Raw genomic sequence first — 25,202 nt, 5'->3', positions numbered from 1 at the left:
AAGGACAAGGGACTGAGAATTTAGATCCACGGTGGCTTCTGGGGTATGTGGTGCTAAGCCGTGAACATCCTCAGCATGTAAGAAAAAAGTAAAAATGCAAGGACTCCTCCTGGGCAAGGGTGAAAACTGGCTTCTTGCTGGCTGAGCTGCAGAAGACGCACGGAGGCCATGAGGAGGGGGCAGTGCGGCTGGAACAGCTACCATGCAGGCAGCCAAGTAGAAGTGTTTTCTGCGACACCCGAGTGTGGCAAGCCAAGCCTCTTCCCTGAAGTCACTTGTCACACTCCACGGTCTGTCTTGCCTCAGAAGCAGAGATGACCATTCATAACATCATAGGAGTCACCATATTGGGCAGGACAAGTTGGGACAAAGGTCAAGGTGTGAGTTCCAAAATGCCCAGAAAGGCTAGAAAACTGAGGGCAGACTTAAGAGGCATAAAGTTAAATTTGCTAATTTAAAATAATTTTAAAACAATATTATAAAGTTTCTAAAAACATAAAATTCCTTGGAAACCACTTAGAATAATGACACCAAAGGAAAGAGGCATATTATTGAGAGAGAGGAATCAAAGGGAAGTGGGAAATGCTCTTCAGAAAATTCAAAATCGTACACACGTCTACTATTGTGTGAGCAATATTTTCTTCTTACTGCTGTGTTGAGTGATCACTCCAGTCCCAAGGACACATTTTGGCAAGTCAGTCTGCATAACTGTGAGATATCTCGGCCTGTGTGTTTGTTCTTTTTCTTATAGTAACTCTTGATGGTCAAAACTCTTCTGTAAAACTGAGCAACCATGTTGAGTGTATTGGCTATGAAGCGTTTAGGATAGAACTTTTAAAGAATTTATTGTGGTTTTTGCCAGGAAATCACAGGGTTAATGTTTGTGTTCTTTGATTTTCAAGCCTCTTCTTTGCTGACATCTTGTGGTCTATGTAGCTGCATTCCTTCCCTACTAGATGCAATAGCACCTTCCTTCCTTCCAAGCATTGCCACAGGGGAACAGAGCTACCTCCGGTTTAAACAATCCACGGGAAGACTGCTGTGTGGGCTTTGTGCATTGTCTTATAAGAAGAGGGTTGCCTTTGGTTTCACTTGGGCTAGCTTCTCAGGCTGTAACACAGACACTTCACCTGGGAGTTCCTGCCACAGTGAGGTCCCATGGCCCTGGAGTCCAGCAGGATGACTGGCCCAGCGATCTCTGAGTGGCACATTTATTCATTATTTAAAGTCTACAAAAATACTCGATACATTGTAATTGTGCGTGTATGCGTGTGCTTGCGTGCAGCACACAAAAATGCTGGCACCAGCTGGAGGAGTTGGGTTCCCCTAGAGCTGGAACTACAAGTCACTGGGAGAAAAAGCAAAACTAAAAGCAATACTTTCTTGAAATACAAACTGCATGACACACAGTGAATTTAATCCATTTTTCTTTTGTAACACAAAATTCCAAATTATGAAATGTAGGCCACATCAAAGATGAGGTCGCACTGGGCTTAACCACTTCTGTAAAACAAAACATTATTTTAAAATAGTAACGTATTATTGTATGTGTTATCAAAATGCTATGAAGGAATCATTTCTCTTCTTCAGAGACAAAATTGAGATACCTAATACAGTAGTGTGAAACTCTAGGTGCTGCTAACTGGTCCTGTCTTTGTTGGGTGGGTGTTTGGTTCCTTGGTTTCTGTTTTCTCTGGTTCTTAAGAGTGTGGTGGCTGTGTCTTGCCTGGTAGGAAATGCTTCTAAGGTCCTGGTAGGTGTGAGAACTGGGAGGTTCTAGGGAAAATGTGTTTCTGGGTATTGAGAGCTGACACTGCACAATGGGGATGGGATGTGGGGGGCCTAAAGGGATCCACAGGAAGGAAGAAAGCAGGGTATTACATCAGGATCTACTTTGTACCCTGGTACTGACGACAGAGTAAGGTAAGGCCATAGCAAAAGGCCAGCTAGAATTCTGGACATTAGACTAGGAGATTGGACATGGAGGGATGGAGCCAATTTGCTTCCCAGGCTGAAAAGGCCTGTGGTTTCCCAGGGAGACTTAATTGCTTTCTGGTGTTGGTGGTTCGGGTAAAGCCATGAGCAGGGAGAGAGGTTTGATTTGTACAATAGACTAGAGAGGAGGGAAGGGGGTTTAGGGAGGCCTCAACAGGTGGTCTGCTGCAAAGCTAGGGATGAAACTGGGGGATTAGATTTGGAGGGGAGGGGAGGTAAAGATCTGTAGTTAGCCTCTCTGTTTCCCGGATCAGAGATGTGACCTTGTCTATTTCTTATGCAACAGATATTCCTGACTTTTGGGCTCAGTATGGAACTCACTTTTCATAGGTGTCTTCCTAGACAGTCACGCATTTTGAAGTTGATCAATGATCCACCCTACAGAAAGGTGACACAATCTTGATCTAGCTACACCCACAGATGTATCCCATACAATATTTTAAAAGTTGTTATGTTTAAGAGGTCTAAAGCTGTTATCGATAATGTTCTACAATTTATATTAGGATGAGGTGTGCCTGGTGTGAGCCTTTTGGCATATTAACATAGGGCAAAGGAAAAGAAGACAGTTCCTCCAGCAGCAGTGGGTCTCAGGCGATTCCATGCCCAGGCAGACAGTTACCTGTGACCACTGTCAAGTGTGTGGTGAAAGACAAAACAAATCACAGATACTTGTTCCCATTCCATTACCAAGGCCACTTGACCCCTCCAAGTCAGGTCAAAGGGAGGGTCCAGGAGGCACTGCCTACAAGTGTGAGCACGGGCTCTCTGCACCTACAGGAACACAGAGCAGCTATTTTTTCCACCATGGCAGGTGGTGTCGGGGGTGTTCACAATCAGACATACTACAACTGGCACATCCGTGTAAGTCCCAAGACACCAGGAAAGTTACTTTACACGAGCATCTACAAAGAAGGGAATGGTGCCTCATGAAATCATTTCAGGGAAATGTGTTACCGTTCTATTTATACTGACTTCTAGAACCTAAGAGGGAAAGAATCTGGCACTCATTAAATCATTTCAGGGAAATTCTGCTTCATTACATAATTATATATCACGCAGTTCAACTCTCTCTTCTTCAAAATTGTATACACAACTTCAAAATAATCCCAAAAATAAATGAGCACTGCACCACTGTAGCTAAGAGGATGGTGACTGAGGCCACCAAATAAAAGTCAGGAAAACAGCAGTATTAATTCACTCAAGCTCTGGGAAGCTGGCTTTCAAACAAAAATTCTTGTAACTGAGGGGGCAAGTTATTGAAAGCAATGAAAACATGGAAAAGATGCTCATTGTCACTAACCACTTAATATCAACTATGGCTTGAATGCTGAATGTCCCTAAAAGGCCATGTGTTGAAGGCGTATGCCCAGAGTGAAACTACTGGAAGATGGTAGATAAATACTGAAATATCCGTCAAGGTCTGGATGGAGACAATGGAATCCCAGTCTCTCCTTTTTCTTCCCTCCTTTGCCTAGCCACAGGTCCAGATCAGCAGACCAAACAACCATGACCTGGAGCCTCACAAACTATGAGTCAAAGTGACTCTATTCTTATTGTAAATCAATCATCTCATGATGGGGGAAGAGTCTTCTGGCTTGTGTTAATTTCGTTGGTTAAATAAAGAGATTGCCTTGGCCCTTTAATAGGACATAAAATTAGGTAGGCGGAGTAAACAGAACAGAATGCTGGGAGAAAGAAACTGAGTCAAGGAGTCACCATGAATCTCCCACTCCAGACAGACGCAGGTTAAGATCTTTCCTGGTAAGCCAGCTTGTGGAGCTACACAGATTATTAGAAATAGGTTAGATCGATATGTAAGAGCTAGCCAATAAAAAACTGAAACTAATGGGCCAGGCAGTGTTTAAAAGAATATAGTTTCCGTGTAATTATTTCGGGTAAAGCTAGCCATGCGGGCGGCTGGGTGCCGGGGACGCAGCCCCGCTGCTCCCATTACAACAATCTCAGGTATTTTTTTATAGTAGTACAAATGCTACTTACAATATATGAAGCCATAACATACGTGTAAGAACATAAGAGACCATCAAGGCAGCAAACTCATTTGCGGAGCCAAGCACACACAGCAGTGGCTGGAGGGGGAAGGGTGAATAAAAGCTTCTATGGGGGAAGTAACTTTAAGTAATTTTTCTTGCACAAGAAATATATATATTGGCAGGATCAAGTAACAAGATGTATCTCTAGTTTTACCATAAGACACATGAAAAGAAAATACAAAGGGAAAAAAGTTATTCCACTGAAGGAAGCAGTACGCTGCTGGTCCTATTTTACTTTTTATATGGAATACAACTGGATTCAGTATTGCATAGCTATAATCCTTCCTTCTTACATTTCCCTATTTCATTGGCATAGTCTGCCACCAACTATGTAGGAAACATGCTGCCAGGCACCAGCAATATAAGCAAGATACATCTGTAGCCTAAGGAACACACTGTCCTCAGCAATCTCTTTCCCACAACTACGGATTCGATGCAAGTATTCTGAGAGGGGTAATGCATGTCTGGTGTTTATCTTACAATTATCTCAACTGCTTAATGCCCTAAATACAAGGCTCTCTTCTGAAGGAAACACAACAGCCAGAGATGAGCCTTGCGACAGGAGAAAGGCACGCTCACACACACACACACACACACACACACACACACACACGTAACCACACATTCAACCAATCATAGCTCAGTGTGGGAGAGTAAAACTTCTTAAAGAAAATAGCATACAAATCAATAATGAAGAGAAGCCTGACAGCTATGAAGGTAGTAATCAATTTTCTAGACAAAGTCTATGTGAAGATCCAACGGGTAAGGGAAAGAAAATAAAACAAGTACACACAAAAGAAACAAAAAGAAGTAGAGGGACCCTATCCGTACAGCAGAAGTGAAGGGTGCAGAGACTCAGGCTATAGAGGGACTCCCAGAACTGGAGGTTACTGAGTCAGGACTCTGGCAGGAGGAGGAAGGCAGAAGCCTGAGGGGCTGCCAGCAGGTCCTGAAGATTCTCAGGCGCACACTGAAAAGCAAGCAGGCCCTGTAGGCATGAGATACCCTTCTGAATAAGTCTACCCTCTGCTGCCCTACATCAAAGCTTTTCCCATTCATAAATAATACACAGGGCATCAGAAGTTTCTGGAGTTACCTAGCAGTGCTGCCCCAAACCTACATACTAAGAACCATAAAATGTAAGTCTGGCTTTTCTTTATTTTTAAAAAATAAAAATTTAGCATGTAAGTATGTGTGTGTGTGTGTGTGTGTGTGTGTGTGTGTGTATGGATGAGAGTCTGTGTGTATATGTGTGTATGAATGTGTATATGTATGTGTGTGTGAGTATGTGTGTCTATGCATATATGTGTATGTGTGTGAATATATGTACATGTGTGGTTGTGTATGATTGTGTGTATATGTGTATGTATGTGTGTGAGTTTGTGTACGTGTGTGTGTGTGTGTACACAAGCACCCAGGCAACATGAAGGTCAGAGCTGCAGAATCAGTTCTTTGCTTCATCACACAGGTTCCAGGGATCAGGTCATCAGGTTTGGCAGCAAGCGTCCTTACCAAGGAACCATCTCACTAGTTCTAATTTTGACTTTTTGAATTTTAATTAAAATGTAATTGTATCCTCTCCCCCATTTCCCTATGCTCATCCCTCCTCCCAACTTCAGCCTCCTCATCCTTAACCACGGTTGGTACATACACACAGATACGAATAAACACAAATATGTTCTATTGAGTCCTGTATTTTTTAAAGTAAACTGCAATCAAGATTAACTACACATTTAGCTAATGAAACGTTTCTTTTAAATTTGTCATCTCAACATGTTTTGCAAATATAATGATATCGCACTTTCTTTTTCATCCCGTCTGCACGATTTGGTGAACATTTTACTCCTACAGAGCACCCACCCTCAGGAAGCACTGCTGACATTTAAAACCAAAAGAAGAAAAGAAAAAACTCTAGGAAGCCGCTTGTGGCTAACACCAACTCATTAGACAGGTCTAACTGAGAAGAGAGTTTGGGAAGCATGCTTAAACTTTCTGTAGAACTTTTGTCATTGGATTTTCTGATTTATGAAAATATTGCAATCAGTTTTTCAATGAAAATACAAAGGCTCAATTTTTCAAAATGACTCAGCCAAGCAGGAGAGAAGGAGCACAGGTCATAAAGGCCATTTGCTGCTCTTGCAGAGGACTCCAGTTTGTTTCACACCAGAGATGACAGCTCACAACTGTCTGTGTACCTCCAGTTTCAGGGAATCCAAGATCTTCCAGCCTCCAGGGGCACTGCACACTCATGATACCCATGCATGCAGGAAGGTAACACACTCATACACATGAAGCACAAATAAATCTCTTAAAAAGTTTTAAAAAATTACTCATTAATTATTAAAAATCCCAGCTAAAGTGTAAGTGTAGATGTTTTTAAGATACTGTCTTATGTCAAAAACATATGCATTGTGAGTTTCTTTACCTATCCACCTCAACAACTCTTCCAAAGTGCTAGGAAGGCTCAGTTTATGAGTTCATCATCTTATCTAGTATACAGAGAGAAGACTGACACATTACAAACTATTGTAGACATTACAATATTAATAGTAGACATTACAATATAAATACAGTATTAAAATATACTGTCTTTAAGTTGCTACTTTTCAAGCCTATATTCAAATTAGTCTTTCCTCAGACCTAGAAGAAAGCACTGTGTGGAGGAAAATGCCACCCTCTGGGCTAATGAGAGCTCGCCCCATGCTTTCCATCTGAAGGGAGATAAAAACTCCACAAGAGGGAGTAAATGCTTCAAAATCTTGACGGGTTTCACCAGATTCACGTTCCTCCACTATCAGCTATCAGTCACAAATGACGTGAAGGCTGTAAATTGTACTGTAAGTAACTAGTCTGCTTCTCTACCCAGATCCTCGCCTCCAGAAGTTACGAGATGGCCAATTCAACCACCACAGACCCTCCAAACCAGCCCTGCTCCCGGAACACCCTGATCACGCAGCAGATCATTCCTGTGTTGTACTGCGTGGTCTTCATCACAGGGATCCTCCTCAATGGAATCTCGGGCTGGGTATTCTTTTATGTGCCCAGCTCTAAGAGTTTCATCATCTATCTCAAGAATATCGTAGTGGCTGACTTTCTGATGGGCCTGACTTTCCCTTTCAAAGTCCTTGGCGACTCAGGCCTCGGTCCCTGGCAGGTGAATGTGTTTGTGTGCAGAGTCTCTGCCGTGATCTTCTACGTTAATATGTACGTCAGCATCGTGTTCTTTGGGCTCATCAGCTTTGACAGGTATTATAAAATTGTAAAGCCCCTTTTGACTTCTGTCGTCCAGTCAGTGAACTACAGCAAACTGGTATCTGTGATTGTCTGGATGCTCATGCTTCTCCTTGCTGTCCCGAACATCATCCTGACAAACCAGAGTGTCAAGGAGATTACGAAAATACAGTGTATGGAACTCAAAAATGAGCTGGGGAAGAAGTGGCACAAAGCATCTAACTATGCCTTCGTGAGCATTTTCTGGATTGTGTTTCTTCTATTAATCATCTTCTACACGGCTATAACGCGGAAAATCTTCAAGTCTCACCTGAAGTCCAGAAGGAATTCCATCTCGGTCAAAAGGAAGTCCAGTCGCAACATATTCAGCATTGTGCTTGTATTTTTTGTCTGCTTTGTACCTTACCACATTGCCAGAATCCCTTACACAAAGAGTCAGACGGAGGCTCATTACAGCTGCCAGTCAAAGGAAACCCTGCTCTATGTGAAGGAATTCACTCTGCTACTCTCTGCAGCAAACGTGTGTCTGGACCCCATTATTTATTTCTTCTTATGCCAGCCATTTAGGGAAGTCTTAAATAAGAAGCTACACATCTCACTAAACGTCCAGAATGACACAGACACATCCAAAACCAAGAGGGGAAATACAGTTCATGAAAGCACAGATACTTTGTGACTTCCCATGCCCTTCCGAGTACTGTCCATGTTGTTATATGACAATTAAGAAGTATAGGTAAAATGCATGCTTTTGACAACAAGTAACCTATCTACCAATATTATCCGGCAGGAAGTATGAAGTTCAAAACAATAAGTACAATAAAACTCCAACTTTCCATGTAAAATGAAAGTCTTCGCACATCACTTTTTAGATATCAAATAAATGGAGGAATAGCATGTGGTCTACAAATAACCAAAACTAAACCCTTCTCTGCTATTACCTTGCTTCCTAGGAGACACCCAATCTTTCAGGTGTTCTTCCTAAATATCTTTTTCTATTAATGCTCATATCTACTTAATGTTTTACATTCTGTGTGTACCAATAAACAAGTTGCCTTCGAAACCATCAGGGATTTCTTTTTATTAATAATCAATGTGTGAAGGAACACCCCCAGATTTCCTCACAACCGTACCTGGTTCAGCACAGTGTGCTTAGTCACACTTCAGGGCAAAGAAGGTGGTTACACAGAAAACGGAAACATTCTACTTGTCTCTGACTTTCCCAAATGAGTATTTCATATGCGCTGTGTCTTATTAAAGCTTTAGACCAAACACAGCCTAAACCGAAACAGGAACGTTTCTGTGCTGCTAGACAACATTCTCCAACTTGCCCAGAAACTCCATGCTTCCAGTCATCAGTCAAATCAACAAAGAACAAAACTCCCCAAGATCTTCAGTCAGATCTTGAGGACTAAGCTTGCTATACGTGTTGGATTAAATGCACACGGCGATGGAAAGGGGACTGTGTTTATCACCCTTCAGAATTCCCACAGCCAGAGCAAACCTCCCCCGACTAGGCTACTGAAGCAAATGAAAGAAGTGAGGAAAGGTACTAAGTAAAGCTTGAGTCACGTGGTTATCTCTTCCACCGCCGCCATCCTCTTCTCTCCACAATACAAAGTCACCTTCCCCTGTGGGACCAAGCATGTCTTTGTAACCACTATGCTAAGGCGCATGACTAATAGGAAAGCAAGGCATTTTAGGAAATGGTATGTCAGGGGGATAATGGGATTAGAAATCACAGCAGAGTAACAATTACTGCGTGCCAGAGCCACTATTAGGTGCAGGGAAACATCTAGAAACAACAGGGCGGAGCCCTGACAACAGAGGGTTAACCTAAGCATTCTTCAGACACCACAGTAGCTAAAGAGGCTATGGGGAACACGATACGGGTGCTTCTGTAGATGAAGCTACGACCGGGTGCCCACAGATGCTCAGGCGGCAGAGAAGGCAATGTCAACAGTGATGGGAAAGAGGACAGTGAGCTGAGAACTTGTGCCTCTCCAAGACTCAAGTCTTCTAACTCTAGCCAACTGCTGCCTCACTTTTATAGGAAATGCAAAATTATGGGGCCTTTACATTGCTGGGCCTACGTCAAATCAACTGTTGGTCGGTTCCTCTCACAAGCTTCGTGCCACCACTATACTAGCATATCTTGCAAGCCGTGCATCACTGGTAAAGGGTTGGTGGCAGGCTTGGTGCTAACACTTCTCTTTTGAGGCTGTGCAGAGTACCCTTCTGTACCAAAGACGCTGGACCATAGGGGTGAAGGCTCTATGGAGACATCAGTTCAATCTCTCTTGCTCAGTGAGTTGTGTAGGTGTTGTCTTCAGCAATAAGGCCTTGCTGTCAGTTGGTGGAGAGCAACCTGTAGTCTTGGCAACAGCCTAGGTTTCCCATGGGGTCTATTTGACCAATAACTAGATTAGCTGTCACCCAATCCTGGTACTGGAAGCTTCATTTAGTGACAAGAAATGACCAGTTGGGACTCTGTCTCCCCTATAATTTGGCAATTTAGATTACCTTCATACATGCATGTGTTTTAGAAAGGTTCTGCTCTTTCCATACTAGCCCTCAAATGCCCCTTACTTTTAGCTTTTTAACTTTCTCTCCCCCACACGCCCTCCCACAACCCTTTCTCCCACCCATTCTCACTTGATCCCCCACTTCTGTTTCCCTTTCCTGACAAGATCTACCTGATCTCCCTAGACCCTTACTCTTTATCTACCTTCCGTGGTTCTTGTAGCTTGGTTATCATCGACTTCACAACTAACAGCCACCTATAAATACATACCATTTTTGTCTTTCTGGGCCAGGATACCTTACTAGGATAATTTTTTTTTCTAGTTCTTCCACTTGCCGGCAAATTTCATGATGCAATTTAAAAAAAAAAAAAAATAGCATTCACCTTCTGGTTTATCTCCTCAGCCTCCACCCTCATTTTTCTTTTTTCTTTTTTTCTAGCAACACAAGGAAACATTTCCCTCTGAGAAAGCCACTTTTTAGGTTCTGAGCCATACAGTTAGCAGAGGTGAATTAGTACTAGGCAATGAAGCAGCCAGCCTGAATCCAGCTGTCACAACTTGGGATGGAACAAGATCAGAACTGACCCAGTGAAAGAAAACCCCGGGCTCATCCTCAAGAAACCTTCTGGGAGGGGTACTGTCACCATGTAAACTCCAGATGTGCGAGAACGCCTAAGATTGGAGGCTTACACCACAGCAGGCAGACGAAAACTGCTTCAAATCTAATCCTGGTTTTACACGGAAGGCCTATTTCAGCCCCCACCTAAAGCCACACCAGAACCCTGGACACTGGGGTATGCCAACTAGTAAACTCGCTACAAAAACTGTCATCTAAGAAGGCTGCCCAGCGCCAAAAGGCCAGCCTTGAAGACAGACACACAGGCAGCACTGTAGGGACTGAGCAGGTTATACTTAGGACTATATACGTGTATACAAACACATATAACAGATTGATGACAAAAGAGACCGTGAATTTGAAGATCAGGAAAGGGTACGTGGGGCAGTGGCTCTCAACCTTCCTACCGCTGCGACCCTTTAATACAGTTTATGCTGTGGTGACCTCCCAGCTATGAAAATTATTTTCATTGCTACTTCATAACTGTAATTTTGATACTTTTATGAAACGTAATGTAACTAACTGATATTCAGGTATCTGCTATGCAACCCCTGTGAAAGGATCATTCGACCCACAGAACTGCTGTCTTATGGGGGTTTGAGGGGAGGGAAAAATGTAATTATATTATAATATCAAAAACAAAATTAAAGAGATACTATACCGATTACAAACAGATTATCACAGCCTCCCCACTTTCCAAAACTGGCATGGGTGATCTTTTAGGTGTGCATCTCTATGTGGGCATCTGTTTGGAAGTACTACTGTGAGATCATCAGTGAAAGGTCACTACTTCCTTTGGGCCAGTCTGATGGCATGTGGATTACAATTTTATAAAAGTACATGCCTGCAAAAAAAACATTAAAAAAAAGTTTGTCTATGCCGACACACAAGTTCACACTGCAATCTAAACACTTGGAAGGTAGAGGAGGCAGGGTGGTCAGGAGTTCAAGGCCAGCCTCCGCTCTGGTTTTGGGGAGAGACCATGCCTAAAAGGAAGAAAGGAATAGGGTTGAAAGTGACAGCAAACATCCTATGCTATTGTCTGGCTCCCGCATACAGACACATGCACACCTTCAACACCGACAGTTCTAATTAGGGACTACAGAATCGACGGGTGTTTTATTCTCTCTTCTTGTATGGCTATGAGTCTATGAACTGTCTACACGTGACTGTCTTTTTACACTGTTTACGCAGCAGCACCAACTTGGCTCGTAAGTGAGTGGTCACATAAATCAAAAGTATCAAATTAGCTCAAATTCCTTTTGCTTCGGATGCAACTGCAATTGTGAACAGCTCCCACGGGTTAACTTTGTTCACCAGCTCCAGAGATAATAACAGCGAAGGACAGAGCAAAAAAAGTCAGTGTAGCCATGATGGATGAGGCGATCAGAGAGGTCTGAGGGCTGCAGGTATGTCACTGAGATACACCTATTAGTATAAAACACGTTTCTGGTGAAGAAAGTTGAAGAAAAAACATGCCTTAAGATGAGAAAGGACTGTAGACAGTAGTTTTATCCTAGAAGATCTTTCAATATGGAAATAAAAAGCAGTAAACCCAAACCAGGAAATGTACTCAGACCCAAGCAGCAAGGAAACTTACAGTCAGAACATAATAATGACAACATATGATTAAGAGTGCTGTCATTAACATTTACTAAGGTTTCTCTTGTAGCTAGACTACTGCCTAGACGCTTACTTCCTGTCAGGTTGCTCCAGACGCAGCAGCTCGCTGTTCCTTTGCAGACTAGGGCACTACTGCTTTCATGATTTTCACCCCTGAACACAGGCAAAACCCCATTTCTAAGAACCCCACTGAGGGCAGTTTTTCCAGTGCCCCACTTCCCCACAACTGTACAAACATTGCCCCTACAGAATCATCTCCAGCCAGGGATTTCTCTGAAATAGCAGGTTGTTGTCTGTATGGACAATACATTGTTCCTGAGGTTAAGGTTATCAACTGGGCCTGTACTTGTGACTTTCATCTTTCCCCCTTGACCCTTTGCACTATCATTGCTTTCTTTCTGATGCGAAGAACCCTAAAAGGCAAATTTTAAAAGCTGAAGATAAGACTCTGTTACTGAAAATACACTTGGGATACAGGACTTGGAATGATCCAGCTAGAACTGACCTTCTGGAAGTCTCCTTCCTAAAGACTGGCTCTCGTATGATCAGAGGGTGTAATACATGGACCTTCTAAGCTGTAAAGCCCACAAAACACAACAATGACTGGACCACAAAGATATCCATAATAGTGCAACACTGGTACCTTCATCTTAGAGAGAAACAAGAGCTGTCCAAACTTAAGGTCCTCTTACTGGGAAGGAATGTACACCTGCTATTGTAAACCTAGTCAACAACTACCCATGGCTGGAGAGGTCATACACCCTCAAGGAAAACCTACCATCATTTCTCCAAAATCATGGCACTTCTAACTGCATTCCAAACAGTTATCCCTACACCCACAGATAACTACAGTTCTCAGCCACCATCAGAAAAGCTACGTGCTTGTCTTCTTCTCCAACAGACAGAGACCACTACACAGATCCACAGCTGGTCAAACTGCAGAGTGAGTGCGGCAAGCCCAGTCACAACTGACGTGTCTGCAATGAACACCTGGGAAGGAATACAGGAGCCGCAGGACCAGGACACCTGTGGCTAAATAGCGCTCCCTAGATGTCACAGGGGAAGGGCACCTACGAACTCTAAACGGCATGGTTATCTAAATAAGTCCAACATGATTAACACCAACAGCTGATGTGCAAGTGTGGCTAAGGTAAATCCACAAGGTCCCACCCCTCGACGAAGAGCTACAGGTTCCCTGGCCGCTGAGACGGCTTTGGTCCGGGCACATGCATGCTCCCACATAAACCCCCCAATCCCAAGAGGTCAGGCCTGGGCACGAACACACAGGCAAGGCCAGACTCAGTAGGTTGTCTACACATATGTAACAATGATAATTTAAAAATGAGAGGCTGTGACCGTGAAAGAAGGGAGGACATAACAGGAGTTATGGGAAGGACAGAAACAATACAGAGGACTCACATACAAATTTCTCAAAATCTTTTTAATTTAAAAATATTATTATCTGGAAATTGTGTTGAATAATTTTTCAATGATGCTATGGATAGCATAGGGAACCACAAATCAATTTGTGGGGCAAATTATCATTTTATACATACAAAATATAAATAAAAATAACTATATCATTTCTTAAACTAAAGTATCACCGTGATCAAAATAAGGGGAAAATACCTTTACCTCATTTCTTCCCACTTGGGTTTCTGAACGAGTGGGTTAGTGGTGACATGCAGCTTCCTGTAACGTTAGCAAGCTACGACCTGAAAAGTACTGACCCTCAATGGGGCAGAAGGAGCTTCAGGCAACTGAGATGAAACCTCTGCATTAAAAACTTAGAATCTCGAGCTTGAGCTCTAGAGGAGGGAGAGGAGAACACGGGGGCTGTGATGAGGGAAGCTAAGAGAGGGAGATGAGGTGGGGATACAAACAGAACCGAGAAAGGAGAGGAGGGGAGGGTGACACATAGCACTGAGGATGTTCCCTTAAAGCCACAGGCAAACAGTATTTTATGTCTAATTCAAAATAAATATATATGCCAGGTGGTGGCGCACGCCTTTAATCCCAGTACTCAGGAGACACAGACAGGTGGATCTCTGTGAGTTTGAGGCCAGCCTGGGCTACAGAGCAAGTTCCCAGACAGGCTTCAAAGCTACAGAGAAACCCTGTCTTCAAAAACCAAAATAAAAAAAAATAGAAAATAAAAACCCCATATATACGATACATAAATGTGCATGTACATATACATAAATACTCATACAGCTTGAATGAAGCTATGGCGCTTGGGGTGATAATGCCTCCCACAAGAGACACAGACTATTGAACAAAAACTGCAGTGTCAAGCGAAGGGAACCTCCCATCTAGTCCTTTGCTAAAGTGAAAGAAATGCCCCAAAACAATACAGGTTATTGCTTTTGCCCCTGGCTGTCTCCCAGAACCTCAACATCAGACCCAACTGCTGAAGACACCATACAGTTGAGAAATAGGAAATAAAGGAACTCAGATGGGACTGACCCCAAAGTCTCCCTGTCTCTCAAGTACCCTAAGATGCTGTGCAAGCTGCCAAGGGATATAAGCAATGGTCCTCCTCGGCTGTGATACCTACCAACCACAACTTGGCCAGCAGGGGAAGATATCCCTAAGGGTGAAATAGTGGCACTTACAACTGAGAGATGTTTAAATAAAGCTTTCTAATGGGATTTAAGGCTAACTAAATAGGAGAAAATTATGCCTGGTATTATAAATCTAGTCAATGTGCCTAGGTGATGAGGTCGTGGACTCTAGAGGAGAACCTACGGCTGCTACTTTTCACCCACCGGCACAATTCCTAACCGCACACTGTGGGGTGTGTAACCCCAGTGGATACATCTACAATACAACCCCTAACCTAAGGCTCAGGGACCATCTCAGAAGAGGAGCTGGAAAGAACAGGAGCACCAGAGGACCAGGACAGCCGCCGGGAGACAGTGTCTTCAGTATATGACAAGGGAGTTGTACTCACAATGACACCACCAGGTGACACGCCAATGTGGGTGGAGGAAATATCCCAAGGCGCCATCCCCAGATGCAGAAATACCGGCCAGTAGTGACGGCTCACAAGGAAGAATTGGTGTTCTCAAGGGATGAACCTCCTGATGACCTGTCTAACCCGGAGCAATCAGCCCTGAATATATACAGCTACAAGCAACACCAAATGGGTTCAGCAGCCTATATTTATATATACACACGTGTATATAAAATAATTATTAAAGGAAATCATGAATTTGAGATGAACATGGGACACAGGGTGAGTGAGAGTAGGGATGAAATGATATAGATAAAGTTCCTATGTATGAAATTTTCAAAATTTAAAAATTACTAAGGCCAATAGAGGAAGACGTTTTCTCCCGCAACTCAGACAGTCAGAATTTATTCTCAAAGTGAGAATGCAGATGGGCTGCTAATTCCAAACTCAGGATGCGGGGGCAAGAGGATGTGGAGCTTCAAGCCAGCCTGCCTATGAAGGGAGACCATGTCTCAAAACAAAACCAAAAATGAAAAAATAAAATTTGGTTTCACTATAACAAAATTGGTTCCTGCCAGGCAATGGTGACACATATCTGTAACTTTAGCAGTGGAGAGCTTCAAACAGGAGGATTCCTATGAGCCTGAGGCCACTCTGGGTTTATGTGGCAAAATCCTATCTCATAAACACAAAATCAAACAGATCGGTTTGTACTGCTCAGGGAGGAGGTTCAGAGACAAAGAACCAACACAACGTTAGCTTGCTCACATTTGGCAACCCAAGCATAAACACTAGTCTTAGATTTTTAACAATAGTTAGTTGCTTATACTTTTTGGTCATCTAAACCTAAACTAAAACAAGGAAGTAAACAGATAAAACACCTACCCAAAATAAAAAAAAAAAATTCCCCAGGAAACCTTTATCCCAGCTTTCCTTCCTATTTCACTAAAACCACTCCCTACCCAATTTGCAACCAATTCCACCTGTAAATTCCCTTCGCCTCACACTAAGACCCAGGGAATAAAAGCTCTGATTGACTACCTCAAGTCTCTTTCCTGCAAATGTCTCTCCTACGGAGGCCACAGCTTGGCACTTACAGATTAAATGTGCACCAGCACGTTCATTACGATAGATAATAGACAGACAGTAGGTAGGTAGGTCTCTCACAACAAAATTTATGTTTATCACAATAAATGTATTTATCAAAATATGTTTGGGGCCAGAAACTAATATTCATAAAAGCTAGCCTTGCTCTAATAACTCAAGGCCTTGGCTAAAGGGATTAGGGGTCTACTCTTATGAAAGAAAAATAAAGCCAATCACTAATGAGGCAAAACTTCTCATTCAGACCAGCAAGTTGTTGGACAGGCTACAACCTCGGAGTTAGGCTCTGTTCAGACACTAGTTAATGCCATTGTAGGGAAATAGCTAACTTTGCAACATAAGGTATAATTTCTAAATGCATGTCTCATTTCTTTAAGCTGTTGGGGTGAAGCTGAGAAATACTTTCTGATTGTTTTAGTCTCGTAACTTGAAAAAGAGATGAAATACATCCTTTAACTTTTTTTAATGCACTATTAAAATGATGTGTGTATATGAGTGTGGATATGCGTGTATTGTGGTGGTATGTGCCTTTCAGAGGACAGGTTATGGAGTGGGTCTCTCCTTCTACCTTTACACGGGTTCCCAGGACTGACCTGGGCTGTCAGACTTGGGTGGCAAGCACTGTAACCTGCTGAGCCAGCTCCCTGGTTTACATGTAATACATTCATGAAGGAATAACTCAAAAGTCATATGCACAATTACATCTATAGGAAAAGTTAATTACATAAACCAAAGAAAAGGGAGAATGGCAGCCATCTCTCTGTTGTTCCAATGATGTTCTTTTATTTTTTTCTTTCAAGACTTTTCTAAAATGGAGTTGGCAAGATCCTCAAGGTATATAAAGGTGCTTGCCACCAGGTCAGACAAACTGAGTACAATCCTGCTTGGTGGAAATAAAAAACTGATTTTTTTAATGTTGTCATGTATCTCCACAAACATGCTATATGACACACGGGTAAATGCACACCCACACACATAATAATAATAAATGTAGAAAAGTATGTTTCTGGAATTAACAACAATAACAAAGTAAACCACAACCCATCAGATCCTATCTTGTGTTAATTTCTTAAGATGGTCTCACATGATAGCCTAGACTGGTCCTAGATTCACGACAGAGCCCAGCCTGCCTCCGGCTGCCTCAAGTTTATGGCTTTCACCCTCCATCCTCCCTCTGCCTCCCAAATGCTGGGACTACAGATATCTACTGGCCACTGTATTGGGAATTTTTAAATTAACAGATATCTTAGCAAGAATATAAGCTGCAACAATATTATTTAATTGTACCTTTGAAATGCCGGTGTCTATGGTTATACTAAACAAGTATCTGTGACATGCCTTACTGTCTTATGTCATAAACTCAGCATCATCTTCAAGACTTTAACACTGGTATTTTTTAAACTATTATAAAACAGACAAGTCTGGGGGTACTTCTAGTAATAAAAGAAAAAGCAGACAAGGTATTTATGATAGATAAATAAAAATATCTTCTCTAAAACAGTAACTGACAATTAAGTTACTTAAGATAGAAAAAAAATGTTTTCTTAAAAAAAAAAACTTCCTCAGGAGACTTTCAAACAGCTTAAACCATTTGCAAACCACAGTTTCATCTACGTCAATCTGTAACATTTTAAAACCACACAAAAAGGAAAGGAAATTTTTAGTTCAGCAGACAACCCTGCAAAATGGTACTGCCATCACTCTGGCTAACTAAACAGCTCACATTTCTCTGAGGACCCGGACCCAGGCCTGGCTCAGAGGACACCACCAGGTAAGTCCTTTTTAATGGCTAACTAATTCAGTTTTTCCCATGGGAACCAAAGTCATGATTTTCAGTGTTGGACTCCTATCAGCATTTTCTGTTCTCGTTTGGCCTCATCTGCCTTTAAATATATATATATTCGAATCAGACCAATTATCCAGGCGGGGACAGCTTGAGCTAGTCACTTTTCTAACTAGATCTATATGGACAGCCATGGTGTATCTTCCCAGCAGGTCATGACCAGACATTCCTCTACCAGGCCTTCATTAGCACATTTCAAAGCATGTCTACCGTGGCTCCCATGGAAAATCTACTCTGTTTTGTTCTCTTTTGTTTTATCCCCAAAGTAATGAGCCATCTATGAGAAGGAGCCAAGGAGACGTTTAATTTCCATTCTGGATTTTGCTAGAACATAGCTGAGTATGCCTACTTTGCACAGATACCACTGCCACAGTTTATCAAGCTCTTGTATCTGAGATTTGTGATAGAGAGCCTGGGACGTTGTTATGATACAATTCTGCCTACTGATCAACATATGCTAAGTTCTGAGAAACTGTTGTTTCATGGCAATCTAGACACAGTTAAGAAGCAAATGCCAAGCACTCAGGACTCTACAGCATCAGTTACATTGTAACTATATGAAGTAAATTACCCCACTCTGGAATAGATGGTCAGTTATAAATACAGAGAATACCAATCAAGACAAATTGTTTTAATTCTTCTCGTTACCATATGTCTTACTGATAAAACGAGAGTTTGCCATATAGTTATTCAAGCAATAGGGCACTTACAGAAACAAGTTACTATTTTCTATCACTATGCAACATCAGAAATGCCTATAAGGAAGTCAGAGAAGCCTAGCGTGAATTCAGATGTGAAGAGTCTCCCACAGGTCTGTAGGCAGGACTCACAAAGAGGAAGAAGGAGAGAGGCTCAGAGTCCAGAGATCAGCAAGTACAGATCCTCATCTTGCTCCAATAAGCTGCGGAAATCTTGGGCACTTTGCAGTCTCCTCAATTGATTTGAGGACAGAAAAGAATCCACCCGTCGTTAAAAGTGCCACAATTCTAAAGTTCTACCACATGCTTAGGTATAGAGATGGGTAGGACTTATTCACAGGCAGTGCAGACTCAAACAATCTAAACTGAGACTCGGATTAAGGGAGGGATAGATCGGTAGAAAATCGCATGCTATGTATGCAGGAGCCTTGAGTTCAAACCCAGCACTGAAAACAAAGACAGACACCAGGAATATTAAGGGAATATTCATTCATGATAACTTTGACAGTGTACAGAAATTACATAAAAGACCTAAAGTGATATTTTAAATGTATGTGTATTTATGCGTGTATAAACACCACACACATACATACACAGTAAGATTACACTGCAAAACATTCTGTCTATACTTCTCTTATTACTAGAGTGCTTGGGAAGAAAGTTAAAACTAAGAAGTTTACTGCAGCTGTTTTATGTGAAAACTTCTAAGAATATTCCTGCCACATAACCCTCAGGTAAGGATTGGTTTTTAGAGCACCAATCATTAACATTAGAACCTCCATTGACATTACTATGGCTTCTAAAATATGACTGAGATGCACTCTTGGCTCTGTAATTTGCCAGCTCTCCAAGCAATGGATTTTAGCTTGGTATACCTCAGATTATAGCAACCACACAACAGAACTCATAAAATGCACTATTAAAAAAAATGGGTAGTCATCAAAAATAAAAAGTAAATGCTTTAACATTTTCATTAAGGTTGGTTGGTACAGAATGACAGTACCAGTGAACCCCAAAAGCCCTAAGTCCTGTGGGGAAAAGGGAAGAGCGTGTAACCTTTAAGTAACACTTAAGACAGTTAGACAGACATCTCCCTTATCAGCTTACTTGCAATCATTGCATCATTCCAAGATAAACATGGCAGGGCCATTAGATGGCTCAGGAGTGAAGGTGTAAGTTGGGTGCGTGAGTGGACCTAAGTTCCATTGCAGAATTCCGGAGAAGGTGGAAGGAGAAAACGGACTCCACAGAGTTGTCTGTCCACAGACTTCCACATGCACATGAACAAGCATAATAATAACAACAAATAAATTTTAAAGGCACACATTGTATCATTAGCTATTTTGGGGTGTGAAAGTTGGATCGTCGTGGAGACTGAGAAGCCCAGGTTTTACACTGTCTGATTTCCGGGACGTTCAGAAAATTCCACATAGATTTGCTTTATGAAAGTGGTATTTTTGGCTTCACTTAAAAAGGAATCTTAGTTAATACGAAAATGGATGGCCCACATCAGGAGGCATCACACAATGTACCACGTGTGTTCCTAAACATGTTGCGAGACCAGACCACACCAGAGGGAGCTCAGTCTAACTCGAGCCCACAAGTCAAGCCAGTATTCTCTACCTGAAAGGAGCATGACAAACCGTTATTGTCGTTATCAGGCTCGATTGTGGTGGTTCTCTACTATGAAAGTTAGAAGGGGCTTTTGCTCCGTTTTGCTTTAGATTAGACAAGGTCTCACGTATACCAGGCTGGCCTTGCCATTGAGCCAAGAAAGAGCTTAAACGAGAGTTCCTCCTGAGTGGCGGGATTATAAATGAGTACCAGCAGGTCCAATCAACGTACAAGTTTTAATACAGGTACAACGGACCCATTCTTGAAAAATGTTGTAACCAATAAACATAGACCCCTGTTCTAGAAGCTTTTAAGATTCACTTTCACAGACCTACTAAAAACACTTCATAGAAAAAGTTACAGCCATTATGTTCAACAAAGTACCTGTCAAACTCCAACAATACAACTTTTTCCATTAGAATCTTAAAAAGTAAAAAGAAACAGAAGAAAGTAATTTCATTAACATAGCAAGCGTAATATAAGAAAAAAAATATCCAATGGGTACTCAGACTTAAAAATGACAACTAAATTCAATCTGGAAGATGTTCAGCATTTACGGTGTTCACCAGGCACACACGGCTGGAGGCCACAACGCTGGCTTTACAGGTGTATACCATTATGAAACCGGAACACAATGAGAGGGATAGTAGGCATCAGTTCAGAACCAGAGCCTCACCCTTCAACTCCTCCCACTGAAAATAAGAGACAAAATTTTTTATTTCTAAAAATCTATTAAGAGGATTCAAAACACAGGGCCTGCTTTCAAAATAACCATATAAAAAACCTTTGTTCCATTTACTGTCATCTCTTTTCTCCAACCAGCCTAGGTTCTGGCACCATAAGCTACAAAACCTACAAAAAGAAAGCAGAAAGCTACATTGAACTCTTTTTTCAGACAAAACCACAGGACCTTCCTCTCTCTACTTCCCAGAACCTCTGGTCACTTACCTCCTCTGCAAAGAAATTTCACCCTCAACTGGTCACAGACAGCATGCAACACAAACCCACAAGGTCAAAAACATCCCTTCCTAAGAGCAAATTTACTTGGGATATCCTGAAAGTCACAGAAATCAGACAATGGAGAATTCGGAACGATTTAAGCTGTACCCACTAGCCCAGTGAAACTCTTCCTAAGAACTAGAAAGACCATGACATTTTGAGTACAAATGTTTCTTTTAAAAAAGTATTTCCTAATTTTAGTTACTAACATCTCCCTCCTACTCTTTTTAACAGAGCCGTGGACGGTTATTTTTAAATATTGAACTCAAGCTTATCTCTGAAGATGACAAATAGTTCACTGTTCTGTCCCGTTTACAGTGACTTGGAACCATTTACATACTTTTTTTATTTAGTTTTCCTCATTGGAATCATTGGAAGTTGTTTTGCAACATGGGCTTTTATACAGAAAACCACAAATCACAGGTGTGTGAGCATATACTTAATCAACCTGCTTACAGCTGATTTCCTGCTCACTCTGGCATTGCCAGTAAAAATTGTTGTTGACTTGGGTGTGGCACCCTGGAAGCTAAAGATATTCCACTGCCAAGTAACAGCCTGCCTCATCTACATCAATATGTACCTCTCTATCATCTTCTTAGCCTTTGTCAGCATTGACCGCTGTCTTCAGTTAACACACAGCTGCAGAATATACCGAATACAAGAACCCGGATTTGCAAAGATGATATCGACTGTCGTGTGGCTCATGGTCCTTCTCATAATGGTGCCGAACATGTTGATTCCCATCAAGGACATCAAAGAAAAGTCAAACGTAGGTTGCATGGAGTTCAAAAAGGAGTTTGGAAGAAACTGGCATCTGCTGACAAATTTTATATGTGTGGCAATATTCTTAAATTTCTCAGCCATCATTTTGATATCCAACTTCCTTGTAATTCGGCAGCTCTACAGGAACAGAGACAACGCAGACTGTGCAAACGTGAAGACGGCTCTAGCCAACATTCTCTTGGTGACAGTCAGTTACATCATCTGCTTTGTTCCGTACCACGCTGTCAGGATCCCGTACACCCTCAGCCAGACAGAGGTCATATCTGATTGCTCAACTAGGATCTCCCTCTTCAAAGCCAAAGAGGCCACACTGCTCCTGGCTGTGTCCAATTTGTGTTTTGATCCAGTCCTGTACTATCATCTCTCGAGCGCATTTCGACTGAAGGTCACTGAGACTTTTGCCTCACCTAAAAAGGCTAAGGCTCAGAAAGAAAACTCAAGATGTGAAAGTGACGTGTAAAACACGGGGTTTCGCAGACCAGCCCTGCTTTCCTACTGAACCACAAAGCTGGTCATAGTTTTCACAGATAAAAGAAGATAGTTAATGATAAAAGCTGCTGATGGCTAGCAAACACGGACTGGTTCCTGTGGGAAGTCCTTTTCTCAATACAAACCCGCCCTGTCCTCACACAGTAGCTGGTATTCTTTAGCCCAAATATCTGCACAGGAAGTTACCAGAGCACGTTGAACCAAGGTCAACCTGGATGACCAAAGTGAGGAGAGCCAGGGCAGAGACTCTGAGACTCATTGCAATGGCTGCAACTCACTTCTTGATGAAAACATGCCAATTAATCTGCATCTAAGCTGCCAGGAAACTTGTCAGCAACACAACCTTAAAGGTCTTCCGCAACCTAAAAAATAAAGACATCAAAATACCCGCATTGTCTTCATTTTTATCCTACCACTTTGAAAGTCAGCAAATGCGCCATTCAGTAGTCCTACTTTTAACATCTGATTTTTTTTGCAGCAGTAACAACTTTTAGTTATAAAAAGTTAACAGTGACAGAACTGGGATCACAGTGGTTAATTCCACATCCTGGAGGTTGAGGTCAAAGGATTGTTATGAGTTTGTGACTAGCATTGGCTAGTGAATTGCAGGCCATCCTGGTCTATAAAATGAGACCCTATTCCTAATTAATTTTAGAAGGGGGTTGCAAATACATGGGGTATGTTTTTAAGAACACGAGGGAGCTGTTAAATTATGTTAATTGTTGACTGTTTTGGAAGTGAAAATCCACATCAAAGGTATTAGAAATAGAAGACTAGCCAAAGAATCTTAAAAGTAGAGACAAGGACTCATCACTAGGCCATGCTAGGAACATAACCTAGATCAGATCATGGTACCTCTTAAATCTAGACACATGGCCAATTAATCAGAAAGAATCTGCAGTACAAACTACAAGTCACTCCAGCTGTGAGCACATCCTCCCTATCGCTAATACATACCCAGGTGAGGCATGGCATTGAATAAACTTACTAGGAAAATCAGAAAAGTACTGATCAGCATGAATGAGGTTTGAGTTTGTGTTTTGGTCTAGTTCCCTCTCTCTTCTTGTGTGTGTGTGTGTGCGTGTATGTATTGGGGGTAGGGGATGGGGAGGACACCATGACCTCCTACAGCTTGCTGTATATAGCATTGAGCTCACTATGTAGCCACACATAATCTTAAACTCCTGATCTTCCTCCATCTACCTCCCAAATTCCAGGATTATAGACATGTGCTACCAAAGGCAGATCTTCTGTGTGTATTTGTAACATTACGAAAAAAAACCCACATAAAATAGTTAATAATGGGCTAGAGAGGCAGATCAGCAGCTAAAAGCATTTGTTAGTCTTGCAGAGAACCCAGGTTCAGTCCCCACCCCATATCAGGAGGCTCACAATTGCTTGTAACTCCACTTGCAGATCCAAAACCCTCTTCTCGCCTCCTCTGGTACCGGGTATGCTGATGGTACACATGCAAGCACTCACACATATGCACATCAAATAAATAAATCTAGGAAGGAAGGAAAGAAGGAAGGAAGGGAGGAAGGGAGGGAGGGAGGGAGGGAGGGAGGGAGGGAGGGAGGAAGGGAGGGAGGGAGGGAGGAAGGGAAGAAGGGAGGAAGGGAAGGCAATCAGGCAGGCCGGGGTGGCACACACATGCCTTTGATCCACATGGAAGGTAGAGGCAGGTGAATCTCTGTGAGTTTGAGGCCAGACTGGTCTACACAGGTAGTTCTAGGACAGCCAAGGCTACATAAAGAAACCCTACCTCAAAAAGAAGAAGAAGAAGAAGAGGAAGAGGAAGAGGAAGAGGAAGAGAGTGAGAACGGGAGGGAGGGACAAAGGACTACATTGCAATAGTGATGAGTGATGGTGACTCTGGACTAGATGTGGTAGCACATGCCTGAAATACCACACATGGGAGCGGAGGCATCTGAGAAAGAAGTATTACAAGCCTGTACAGATTTTATAGAAGTGTGTGCACACACACACACACACACACACACACACACACACACACAGGAGGGGGTTGGGGAGGAAAGGAGGGAGGGAGGATGAATGTGTTCTTAGATTGCAATATTATTTTTGTACTTCAACAATTAGTTTCAAAGTGCTGTGTATAAGTTCACAAATACATTCTTGGTCTGATGAAAGTAATTTAAAAAGCACTAACTGTCTATATTTTAAAAAGAAACATCTAACAGCAGTTTCTGGAAAGTATCCATGACAGGAACTCCAATCATTACGACATGTCTGACACCCTGTACATTCTTGCCGGGTTACAGGCGATCAGGATGCATACACAATAGAACAACATTCCCCCCCACAGCCTCCGCTCTGGTGAGCAGATCAAAACAGCCATGAAAGAGAATGCTCAGTACAATTTTTGAATCTCTGCTCAAGGAGCCCTTCATGCTCCCTCCTTGGTCAATGTGACACAAGGTGGGTTCATTTTTCAGAATGGCCCACAGTGTACAAGCATTTTCTTGAGGAATGATTAATGTGGAAGGGGCTATGCCACCCTGGGTAGTGCCACCCTGGGCAGGTGGTCCTAGAGGTATATGAGAACTGGCTGAGCAAAAAAAGAAAGAAAGTGATGTGGGAGTGTCATATATCAATCTGTTGATTTCATTGGTTAAGTAATAAACAAACTGCTTGGGCTCATAGCTTAGAACATAGGT

General features: G+C 42.2%; 3 protein-coding genes across 4 annotated transcripts in view; 2 read left to right on the top strand and 1 right to left on the bottom strand.

Annotated features, from left to right (window-relative positions):
- P2ry14 (purinergic receptor P2Y14) overlaps positions 1–8,333 on the top strand; it is a 48,190-nt gene extending 39,857 nt beyond the window's left edge. For both annotated transcript variants that reach the window (XM_005344026.1, XM_005344025.3), the window contains exon 2: positions 6,913–8,333. In XM_005344026.1, coding sequence (XP_005344083.1) covers positions 6,937–7,953 — 1,017 coding nt within the window. In that variant the 5' untranslated portion in view covers positions 6,913–6,936 and the 3' untranslated portion in view covers positions 7,954–8,333. The remainder of the gene's footprint in view (positions 1–6,912) is intronic.
- The window catches only part of LOC101989511 (mediator of RNA polymerase II transcription subunit 12-like protein), a 224,414-nt gene that overhangs the window by 196,776 nt on the left and 2,436 nt on the right, over positions 1–25,202 (bottom strand). The window lies entirely within an intron of this gene.
- Positions 21,536–22,631, top strand: Gpr171 (G protein-coupled receptor 171). Its single transcript, XM_005344027.3, has one exon. The coding sequence runs from the start codon at positions 21,536–21,538 to the stop codon at positions 22,493–22,495; it is 960 nt and encodes a 319-aa protein (XP_005344084.1). The 3' UTR covers positions 22,496–22,631.

Source organism: Microtus ochrogaster, chromosome 1 (assembly GCF_000317375.1).
Source record: "Microtus ochrogaster isolate Prairie Vole_2 chromosome 1, MicOch1.0, whole genome shotgun sequence".
NCBI lineage: Eukaryota > Metazoa > Chordata > Mammalia > Rodentia > Cricetidae > Microtus > Microtus ochrogaster.
The sequence above is the reverse complement of the archived record's forward strand: the minus strand, read 5'-3'. Positions and strand labels throughout refer to the sequence as shown.

What these genes read in the sequence shown, in the direction of transcription:
- Gpr171 (XM_005344027.3), top strand. Translation starts at nt 21,536, where the DNA reads ATGACAAATAGTTCACTGTTCTGTCCCGTTTACAGTGACTTGGAACCA.